A 12,310-nucleotide genomic window follows, 5' to 3' on the forward strand; every position below is an offset into this window, starting at 1 on the left:
ACATGGTACGACGCTCTTTCCTTGCTTCGGCGCACCGACGTCATTTACGTCGTGAGGCCGCAAGTATGGGCATCGGTGAGATGACAGGACGTACTATTCGCCCTCTCTCTCCGCCCCATCCACCTCACACATGACGCACTCGCGTCTCAATGCGGCTTTGTAACACCCACGTCACTAGTGCAGGCTTCTCTGTGAGGACAGCGAGGCACATTCGTCCTCTCCCTCCTCACTCTGGGCGCAATACGTCATCACGTGTCAGCCCCGCCCCTCTTCCACATCGACCTATTGCAAACCACTTTGTCAACAACTGACGCCTCCCACTACACTCGCCCTTCCCCTTGTTCTCCTATTTAAAGCCTCTGCCGCCCCACAATGTCAGACATTGCGGGACGGCTGCAGTGTCAGCATCTCACTTCACATTGACTGGGAATTTTCCCATGTGAGTACTCTCTCCCTTGGATGTTTCCCAGCTAGACTCCTAGTCCCCTCTATTCTTTTCCATATGATTATCTCCTATACTCCTTAAGTCTCTAATTCCCATTCCTATCTTTCTTATATTTCTAGCTACTGAGCTCTCTACTGACCTCTCTGGCCACTACTCGATACTCACCTTAAATTACAGGTATGTCTTTCCTTTTATATACAGTTCTTTGGTTCAGCTTTTTTTAGCGATTTTTTTGCTTGGCACCTATTACATTATCTCGTCCTTTTATTTTCGGGACAGGTAAAAATAAAATAACAAAAACTTTTTACGCTGTGACACGTCGGGCCAAAGGTCTTGCTACACTGTGATTAATATAGGATGCCAGTCTCCACTCCTCTCTTCACCATCTGAGGTTTTTGCTGCGTCCTACTCGCGATGTCCCATCTAGGGGTGTGCAGAGCTGTATAAACGTCTTGGGTGGTATGATGCTTTCTAATCTGTGCCATTTTGATATGTATATTGCTATTTTCTCCATTGTATGTTACTATTTTCAACATATATGCTATTTGTTTGTTTTTTCTAGAAAAGTTGTTTAATAGACTTTTGACTCCACATATACTTTGGCCCCTGAAGAAGGAAACCCGAAATGCGTTGGGCCCTGTATTCATACTGTGGACTCTCTACTCTTTTCAAGTGACACCCCAATATGTGTTGTTTTTAAACTACTATGTTATATATGTTTATTTTTTGTCCATTATTAAACTATTATATATTTTTGTATTTACCGTGACTACTTGAACTACTGTTGCCTTAAAAGCCCCACCTTGGGGGATTCTGCACTTTTTCCTGTTTACCAGGGGTGTTGGCAACCACTAGAGACCATATTATCAAAGATGTCCCATTCATACTTTAGTCTCTATCTCTGTCTCAAAGACATACATTTTTTTGTAAAATTAAATAAAAATAAAAATAAAATTGTAAAAAGCTATATTAATAAAAAATACTGACACCAATCTCTGCCCTACTGACATCGTCCATTGCTCTACTGGCACTTTCCATTTCCCTACTGCCTTGTATACAGTATCTCACGAAAGTAAGTACACCCCTCATATTTTTGTATATATTTTATTATATCTTTTCATGTGACAACACTGAAGAAATTACACTTTTCTACAAGTGTGCAGCTTGTATAACAGTGTAAATTTGCTGTCCCCTCAAAATAACTCAACATATAGCCATTAATGTCTAAACCGCTGGCAACAAAAGTGAGTACACCCCTAAGTGAAAATGTCCAAATTGGGCCCAACATGTCAATATTTTGTGTGGCCACTATTATTTTCCAGCACTACCTTAACCCTCTTGGGCATGGAGTTCACCAGAGCTTCACAGGTTGCCACTGGAGACCTCTTCCACTCCACCATGATGACATCACAGAGCTGGTGGATGTTAGAGACCTTGCACTCCTCCACCTTCCGTTTGAGGATACCCCATAGATGCTCAATAGGGTTTAGGTCTGGAGACATGATTGGCCAGTCCATCACCTTTACCCTACGCTTCTTTAGCAACGCAGTGGTCATCTTGGAGGTGACTTTGGAGTCGTTATCATGTTGGAATACTGCCCTACGGCCCAGTCTCCGAAGGTAGGGGGTCATGCTTTGCTTCAGTATGTCACGGTACATGTTGCCATTCATGGTTCCCTCAATGAACTGTAGCTCCCCAGTGCTGGCAGCACTCATGCAGTCCCAGACCACGACACTCCCACCAACATGCTTGACTGTAGTCAAGACACACTTGTCTTTGTACTCCTCACCTGGTTGCCACCACACACGCTTGACATCTGAAACAAATATGCTTAGCTTGGTCTTATTAGACCAGAGGACATGGTTCCAGTAATCCATGTCCTTAGACTGCAAGACTAAGGACATGGAAATCTGTTGGGGTGATATCACTCTGGGCGGAGTCTGTTGGGGGTGATATCACTCCTGGTGGAGTCTGTTGGGGGTGATATCACTCTGGATGGAGTCTGATGAGGGCTTCCGTGTGCATTATCTTTAGAAGTGGCTTCCTTCTGGGATGAAAACCATGCAGACCAATTTGATGCAGTGTGTGGCATATGGTCTGGGCACTGACCGGCTGACCACCCACCCCTTTAACCTTTGCAGCAATACTGGCAACACTCATACTTTTATTTCCCAAAGACAACCTGGATATGACGCAGAGCATGTGCACTGAACTTCTTTGGTCGACTATGGTGAGGCCTGTTCTGTGTGGAACCTGTCCTGTTAAACCGTTGTATGGTCTTGGCCACCGCGCTGCAGCTCAGGTTCAGGGTCTTGGCAATCTTCCTATAGCCTATGCCATCTTTATGTAGAGCAACAAATATTTTTTTTTCAGATCCTCAGAGAGTTCTTTGCCATGAGGTACCATATTGAACTTAAACGAACCAGTATGAGAGAGTGAGAGCGATAACACCAAATTTAACACACCTGCTCCCCATTCAGCAGTGGCAATATTTGCCGTTGCTGAACCCCATCGCGGGAGCCAGCACCGAGCTATGTCGCTCCTCCCGCTCGCCACCCCCAATAGACTCCTATGGATGAGTGGCATCTCGTAGGGGCGGCGAGCGCGAGAAGCACAGCCTGCATCACCGATTTCCAGCGCGGGAAGTACAATATCAGTGGCAGGTACAGTAACCATGAGTAGATTCAACTTTTGCCACCAAAACAGCCGTGATCCATCGAGGCATGGACTCCACTAGGTATGCTGCGGTATCTGGCACCAAGCCACCAGTAGCAGATTCTTTTTATTCCTGGAAGTTGCAGGGTGGACCTCCATGGATCATGCTTGTTTTTCCAGCAAATAGATGCTCGATTGGATTGAGATCTGGAAAATTTGGAAGTCAACACTTCAAACTCATTATTGTGTTCCTCAAACCCTTCTTGAACCATTTTTGAAGTGTAACAGGGTGAATCACCCTGCTGAAAAAGGCCAGTGCTATCAGGGAATATCATTTCCATGAAGGAATGTACTTGGTCAGCAACAATGTTTAGGTATGTGGTACATATTACATTTTACATCCACATGAATGGCAATACCCAAGGTTTCCAAGTAGAACATTGCCCAAAGCATCATACTGCCTTTGCCAGCTTGCCTTCCTCACATACTGTATCTCTTCCCCAAGCGATACACACACACACCTAGATATTCCCATGATGTAAAATAAAATGTGGTTCATCAGACCAGACCACCTTCTTCCAAAGCTCTGTAGTCTATACATAAAAAAGAAAATAATAACTGCTGCAGTTACATATGATGAGTGAGAAGATTCACAGTATACAGAAGTATAAGACAGTACATGTGAATATGAAAAATTCAAACAATAACTGTATATATATAATGGCAAATTAAGGAATTACATAAAATGTTAAATGGTTATTTATGCAAATAATTTGGAATTATAATGAATAATAATAAAGATTATATTATTAATAATAATATAGAGAAATATAGAATAATTAGTAAATGGAAATAACCATCATTCTAAGATCATGGTGTAGATATGAAGACTGGGGACAAGTGAAAGGGAAAAGGGAACAGAAGGAAAGGGCCAGAGAGGAAGTCGGGGATCAAGGAGGCTCAAGAGAATGGGCATTAATATGAGCAAATAATTAGATCACAAGCATAGCAAGGATTTATCAAAGTTTTGTGGGAGGTATAACTCAATCCAAGTTTTTTATTGGTCATATACCACATCATCTTGTGTTTACCTAAGGCAGGAGGACCACCAACGTTTCGCTAAAGTTTGTTTGGCTGCAGTGAATAGGAATGTTAAAAGATGGAATTGGTCATTAGTGCAATTGGGCAGTTTCAAATTTAGCAATGATTCTTTTTGATTAAATTTTTTTTGTAATCTATGATCCAATAGTGTATGTATTATTGGGTAAATGTCAATCCAGACATTTTTATTTTTGGGGAAATCTGACCAGATGTGTAGGAGCATGCCGGTTGCTTTTCTTTATATCAGACTACATGGGCCAGCCTTCGATACGTGCATCAATGAGCCTTGACCGCCCATGACCCTGTTGGCCCTTCTCAAAGTCGTCAATATCCTTATGCTTGCCATTTTTCCTGCTTTCAATAAATAAACTTCAGGAACAATTAGGTAGATTCACAAAGAGTTAGGCCCGGCTTATCTACAGATAAGCCGACCTAACTCTGAATCTAAGCCGACCTATGTTTAAGTGTATTCTCTAACAGAGATACACTTAAACATATCTAAGATAGGACGGCTAGTGCCGTCCTATCTTAGATTGCAATGTTCTGGCTTACCGCTAGGTGGCGCTTACATTGCGGCCGGCCTAGATTATGTAAATGAGGGGATACGACGATTCACGACGAATCACGAGCGTAGGCCGGGCCTACACCGTTGCATTACGTCGTTTACGTACGCGATAGGCCGCCTAAAGTTATTCCACCTATGAGGTGGAATAACAATGTTAAGTATGGCCGCCGTTCCCGCCGCGAGGTTCGAATTTTTTACGTCGTTTGCGCAAGTCGTCCGCGAATCGGGATTTACGTCGTTTACGTACGCGTCAAAATCAATAGGCCCGTACGGCCTACTTAGCCGCAATGCGCACTGGGAAATGTAGTCGCCCGGCGCATGCGCAGTGTAAAAAACATCAAAAAACGTGAGGTCAAGCCTCATTTCAATACTACACGCCCCCCTCCCAGTCATTTGAATTAGGCGCACTTACGCCCGCTCGTTTTAGGCTACGCCGCCGAAAATTTGAAGGTAAGTGGTTTGAGAATCACTACTAACCTAAATAATTTACGGCGGTGTAGCCTAAAAAGAGTAGGCTAGGCCGTCCTAATTTTAGGCGCCCCTACGTGAATCTACCTAAGTATGTTCACTTGCTGCCTATGATATCCCACTCAATTGCAGATGCCATTGTAACAAGATAATCAATGTTATTCATTTTGCCTGTCAGTGGTCATAAAGTTGCTGTATATACTGGGCCAGATTCACGTAGATCAGCGGATCTTTAGATCCGCTCGATCTACCTGATTTAAGATCCGCTCCCGCAAGTTTGCGAGGCAAGTGGGTAATTCACAAACCACTTACCTCCAAACTTGCGGCGGCGGATCGTAAAACCCCCGGCGGAATTCAAATTCCGCGGCTAGGGGGAGTGTACTATTTAAATCAGGAGCGTTCCCGCGCCGATTTAAATGCGCATGCGCCGTCCGCGAAATTTCCCGGCGTGCATTGCTCCCACTGACGTCGCTAGGACGTCAGTGGTTTTGACGCTTACGTAAACGACGTCCATCCGTATTCGAGAACGACTTACGCAAATGACGTTAAAAGGGGTAAGTATACGCCTGGAAAGCCGCTACGGAAACAACGTAAGAACACTGCGTCGGGTCCGCGTATGTTCGTGAATTTGCGTATCTTGCTGATTTACATATTATTCAACGTAAATCAGCGGGAACGCCCCCGGCGCCATTTTCAGTTACATTTTCAGTTACAGTGTAACACAGTGTAACACTGTCGGATCTTAGCCATATCTATGCGTAACTGATTCTATGAATCAGACGCATAGATAGGACCAGTTTAAGTCAGAGATACGAAGGTGTATCTGGAGATACACCGTCGTATCTCTTTGTGAATCTGGCCCTCCGTGTCCAGAAACCATATGTATGCAAGTTTTATTTTTTTTTATTATTTTTTTGTCCTGCGATTTATGTGTCTGTGAGACTGTAACTTTGTGGGTACAAAGACTGTGGAATAAGTGTATACAATAGGTAGGCTTAAGCCTTGTACACACGGGCCGAATGACGGGCAGCATTGGCCAGTTCAGTAGAAACCCGGCCTGTGTGTACTGCAATACTGCAATCTGTCCAACAGAAGTGGGCTAGCTTCTGGGTCATGACCAAAAAAATGTAAATGGCTGAGAATGCTGACCGGAGTGTTCTGGTGGGGGGCCATTCCTTTGTCAGAACACAATGGAACAGCAGGAAATATCGCTTGCAATTTAGTTGCATTTTAATGTAAATGTTTGAACGATTTACATTACAATCGCACCCAAAACACAGCTTCCAATTGAAATGAATAAAAAACACATAAAAAACACACCACTGTTGTGTTGTTGGTGTGTTTTTTGCATCCATGTTTCACAGGTGTATGCTGGGAGTTAGGCAACCAGAAAATGCATCAAAATGCGACACAAATTAAAGCAGAGGTTCACCCTAAAAACGTATATAACATGACATTCTGCATACGTCCAACATTTACAGTATGCTGTTTGTTTTTTGTTTTTTTGCTGTACATACCATATTATTGCTATTTTCCACCTGGCTTCCAGGTACACACTCCCGCGGGAGTAGGCGTTCCTATGCAGAGGCGCAGTGTCATGTGGGACTTCGCCCAGATGATTGACGTCTTGAGAAAAACGTCCCCTCGGCGGATAAGGCGCGTTACGAGTTTCCGAAAGTAGCTGAACTGCGAGTTGGCTCTATACAGCGCCTGCGCAGTCAGCTCTACACTGCTCCTAGTCGGTGCGCAGGCGCCGTATAGCGCCGTATAGAGCCGACTCGCAGTTCGGCTACTTTCGGAAACTCGTGACGCGCCTTATGCGCCGAGGGGAAGTTTTTCTCAAGACGTCAATCATTTGGGCGAAGTCCCACATGACACTGCGCCTCTGCATAGGAACGCCTACTCCCGCGGGAGTGTGTACCCGGAAGCCGGGTGGAAAATAGCAATAATACGGTATGTACAGCAAAAAACAAAAAACAAACAGCATACTGTAAATGTTGGAAGTATGCAGAATGTAATGTTATATACATGTTTTTAGGGTGAACCTCCGCTTTAAGCAGCCGTATGATAAAAACAGCCTTATGATAAAAAGTATAAGCTTTCTTTTTTTAATAGTGTAATTTGAACCATAGAGGACCCCCAATTTCTCATGACAGTAAAGTTGTAATAATGTATTTATTGAAGGATATCCAAAATCAGCATTTTACAGTATATAAGGGATCCAGTCTGTATTGTATAGTTTAAATTATTTAGCTAAATTCCAGCATTGCGTGATTAAGCATTGTCAGCTGTAAGCGCTGCTATATAAATCTACCTTAGTAAGGTTAATTTACTTTATGACAGTGACTGTACAAGGCTCACAAAACAATAACAGTGTAGGAAAAATGAAATGTACTTTTCTTCTAACTTTAATAGGCCAGCATGAATGGCACGGAATTGCCTTTTTGAACTGAAAGGTATCGTCCCTTTTATGTGTTCTAATACACTTTTCTTTTTTTTGTTCTTTTCTTTCAGACACAAATAAGCCCTCGGGAAGGCTGGCAGGTTTACAGCTCAGCACAAGATCCTGATGGCCGCTGCATTTGCACCGTGGTGGCTCCAGAACAGAACCTGTGCTCCCGAGATGCAAAAAGCAAACAACTCCGGCAGCTTCTAGAAAAGGTCAGTGAAACTCGTCATCTGTTTTCCAAAAGCATAATAACCATTGCTTTTCAGTGTGGATTTAATATTTTTTATGATTTGCACATTTTTAAAAGCTCACTATTTTTATTATTGTACTGAATATGAAGATACACAGATCAGCCATGAGAAAAAGCTATCGTTGGCTTGTTTACTAATGATTTTTTTATTATTATTATTACAAGAAGTCACTAAAATACACACTCTTTGGCTGGATTCACACTTGTGCGTTGCGTTTTTGTGCTCCGGTTTCTTTGCCAAGTTTTCAAACAGTTGTTCAACGGTTCCTTTGCGTTTTAGCTGCGGATTTGCTGACCTGGAAAAGGGGAGGAATGTCTTGCCGCTGTTATCATGAGGGGGAACCCCACGCAAATTTTTTAATAAAAAACAGGCATGGGTTCCCCTCCAGGAGCATACCAGGCCCTTAGGTTTGGTATGGATTTTAACGGGAACCCCTACGCCGAAAAAACGGTGTGATCCCCCCCCCAAAATCCATACCAGACTCTTATCCGAGCACGCAGCCCGGCCGGTCAGGAAAGGGGGTGGGGACGAGCGAGCCCCCCCACCCCAAAGCACCCTGTCCCCATGTTGATGAGGACAGGGCCTCTTCCCGACAACCCTGCTGGTTGTCGGGGTCTGTGGGCGGGGGGCTTTTTGGAATCCAGGAGCCTCCTTTATTAAGGGGGCCCCCAGATCCCAGCCCCCCACCCTATGTGAATGAGTATGGGGTACATCGTACCCCTACCCATTCACCTGGTGGAAGAAAAATGTAAATAAAAAAACACACTACACAGGTTTTTAAAGTAATTTATTAGGCAGCTCTGGGGGTCTTCTTCCGACTTCGGGGGTCTTCTTCCAACTTCGAGGGTCTCTTCCGACTCTCCGGCCTCTTCTCCCGCTCTCCGTTGCCTTCTCTGTGCTCTCCGCTTCTCCTCCCGCTCTCCAGTGCTTTCTTCCTTCTGCCGGGCACCACCGCTATCTTCTTCCAGGAAGATACTAGTGGTGGCCCGGTCTTCCTCGTCACCTTCTTGAGATTCTTCCTTCTCTTCTCTTCTTGAGATGTTGGCATGGGGGGTGGTCACTGGGTGATGTCACCTGGTGACCCCACCCCTTTATGGTGCCCCTTTATAGCGTCACAGTCTTGGGGCATAATGGGACTGTGATGCCATAAAGGGGTGACTACGCCCCATGCCTATATAAGTCATTGCGCACCATGCAACTGGCATTACAGCGGGACAGAGTGTCGAGTCAACATCTCAAGAAGAGAAGAGGGAAGAAGGCGACGAGGAAGACCGGGCCACCGCTAGTAAAAGAGCTGGAAGAAGATAGCGGTGGTGCCTGGCAGAAGGAAGAAAGCACCCAAGAACAGGAGGAGAACCAAAGAGCACGGAGAAGGCACCGGAGAGTGGGAGAAGAGGCTGGAGAGTCGGAAGAGACCCCCGAAGTCGGAAGAAGACCCTCGAAGTCAGAAGAAGACTTCCGGAGTCGGAAGAAGACCCCCCGAAGCTGCCTAATAAATTAGTTTAAAAACCTGTGTAGTGTGTTTTTTTATTGAAATTTTTATTCCACCAGGTGAATGGGTAGGGGTACGATGTACCCCATACTCATTCACATAGGGTGGGGGGGCAGGATCTGGGGGCCCCCTTATTAAAGGCGACTCCTGGATTCCGATAAGCCCCCCCCCGCCCGCAGACCCCGACAACCAACGGCCAGGGTTGTCGGGAAGAGGCCCCGTACTCAGCAACATGGGGACAGGGTGCTTTGGGGTGGGGGGCCACAAGGTGTGAATGGGGCCTGAAAGGATTATGTATAAAAAAAATCTGATTAACTTTAGATTTGTTATAAATATGGCACTTATTCTGTCACATTCAATTATTCAAAAAGATGTGTCAACAGTTAGATGTGTTCTGTTTTTTTATGTGCTAATGCAAATTTTCATTATATTTACCAGATTTTTAAAACAGCCAATGTGTGCCTTTCTGCTATGTCCGAAAAGTTTCTAAGAGAGAGTTTTAGCTTGAGATCGACACCTACACAATTTGCTTCAGCCCACAATATTTTGCCCTTTAAATGGCCCAAATCAAGTTTTTTTGCCACATTTCACACACCCCCCTCCTTCGCCAGCAACATTTCTGTTCATATCTCTCGTTTCTCATTTTCACAGATGTGAATAGCAGCCATTTGCATGGAATGTAATATGTTACTCTATGAATTATAGTGTCAATAATATATTTCTTAGAAGAAGCTGTATTTTTACACACAAGTAAAATGTAAGTGAAATGTACAAGGGCGGACATTTATCAGTCTGCAGAGAGCTGTGAAAAATGTTCACAAGAGTCAAGATAAAAAGAATTACAGCATTAAGTACACTTACTGAAATAGATGTGCCTTCAATATAAGGCAGTAAGGTAAAAGGGCATTGTCTTGTGTGACAGAAAAGGTGATGCGTATCAAAGTGTTTCTGGCATTGCTTGAGCATATTCATTAACTGGAATAATTCTTGCAGACATCATTATCCTAACTCCTCATTTCTACATTTTGTTAAAATGTGTTATGAAGACTGCACAGAAAAAACATTGATCTGTTGAACTAAAACCTTCGCCTCTCTTATTCCACAAATCCAGACACCCCTATCATTGGGGAGACCACTGTCTGTGCCCAGTACAGACTGTCTGTTCTCAGTCTGAGCAGTACTGACCCAGTATCGATCCAGTGCTATTAACACCTCACATACCAAGAAAAATACTGCCACTGTCATAAAAATTAACTAGCATTAGACAAATAAAAAAAATAGCAATAATACATATGTAGCAAATGAGGCGACAGGCAACAGACATGCAATTGCGGTTATGCATGGATAATACATTCGCAATTGCAGCAATTTGTGGGCAAAACACTGTCAAAACATTGCACAAAACACAAATTTAGTAGTGCTGGAATACATTGTTCATGGATGTAGCACCCTGGTGTCTAGACAGGGTCGCTAACAAATTTAGGGTTAGATTCAGAAAGATAAGCGTATCTTTCTGCGGGCGTAACGTATCTTAGCTACGTTACGCCGCCGTAAATTAGGACGCAAGTTCCGTATTCAGAAAGAACTTGCGCCCTAAGTTACGGAGGCGTAACGTATGTGGGCCGGCGTAAGCCCGCCTAATTCAAATGGGGATGATGTGGGCGTGTTTTATTTAAATGAATGGTGACCCCCGCGTATTTTAATTTTTTTACGAACGGCACATGCGCCGTTCGTGAAAGAATCCTAGTGCGCATGCTCGAAATTCCGCCGCAAATCGTCATTGCTTTCGACGTGAACGTAAATTACGTCCAGCCCTATTCGCAAACGAGCGGACGTACGTTTCTGAATCGGCGTAACTACCTAATTTGCATATTCCTCACGTAAATATACGGAAGCGCCACCTAGCTGCCAGCGTAAATATGCAACCTAAGATACGACGGTGTAAGACACTTACCCCGGTCGGATCTTAGGGAAATCTATGAATCAGTCACATAGATACGACGCCGCAACTCAGAGATACGACGGCGTATCTGGAGATATACCGCCGTATCTCGTACCTGAATCTAGCCCATTGTCTGCAAGGTAGTAAGTGTCCTGGTTAACTGTTAGAAGATCCACTAACTTTACCCTAAATCTGATTTGGCACACTTCTCTCTTCTGTCACAGGGTGGCACTGTTGCTGGTGACATTGGATTGACAAGAGCCTAGCAAAGTCAGACTCTGAGTGAATGGGTTCTCTTGGCCAATTGGCAGGGGTCTCTTTAGGCCCCTTGGCCCTGGGAGAGCCCATTTATTTGGGAGGAGTCAGGTGATTGCTGTTCTGTGTCACCTGGACGGCTGGGTGGACATGTGTTAAAATGATCCGGGTTGCTTGGCCAGAAACCTGAGGCCTATTCCAGGAGTAGCTGACTGCTAGGTTGCCCGAGGCCTATCCAGGAGTAGGAGAAGCAGCGTGGGGTTGGAACTTCAGGCCTGGTGTCCAACCAAGTTGCAGAGGTTCAGCCAGATGGGAGAACCAAGTTGTTGCTATCGGGAACGATCATTCCAGTTGCCAGCGCAATCATGGATCAAGGCCAGAGGTAAAAGAGAAGCAGTCAGTGTCCACAGACACAAGAAGGTTTGGGTTATTCTAGAAAACTCATTCACGGACACCTTAATACACACGCTTCCCTGGCTGAAACCTTCGCTTTGGCTCCAGAACCTAAAGGCACACCCCTTTATCTATCCCTCATTAATGGCTTTTAAAAAAAAGACTATGGAGCCTTACAAGCTATCTTCATACCCAGGCCCGTTGACTTCCCTACAGGGAGTCTGACATGTTTCTCCGAAGGGAATGGCACTATGAGGAAGTACTTGCACACCAATTCTTTCACAGGGGACACAT

At 44.5% G+C, this 12,310-nt stretch overlaps 1 protein-coding gene across 2 annotated transcripts in view; it reads left to right on the plus strand.

Annotated features, from left to right (window-relative positions):
• OLFM3 (olfactomedin 3) overlaps positions 1-12,310 on the plus strand; it is a 351,159-nt gene that overhangs the window by 288,965 nt on the left and 49,884 nt on the right. For both annotated transcript variants that reach the window (XM_040359921.1, XM_040359920.1), the window contains exon 2: positions 7,749-7,895. In XM_040359921.1, the coding sequence (XP_040215855.1) occupies positions 7,749-7,895 (147 nt within the window). The remainder of the gene's footprint in view (positions 1-7,748; positions 7,896-12,310) is intronic.

This window comes from Rana temporaria, chromosome 7 (genome assembly GCF_905171775.1).
Source record: "Rana temporaria chromosome 7, aRanTem1.1, whole genome shotgun sequence".
Classification (NCBI taxonomy): domain Eukaryota; kingdom Metazoa; phylum Chordata; class Amphibia; order Anura; family Ranidae; genus Rana; species Rana temporaria.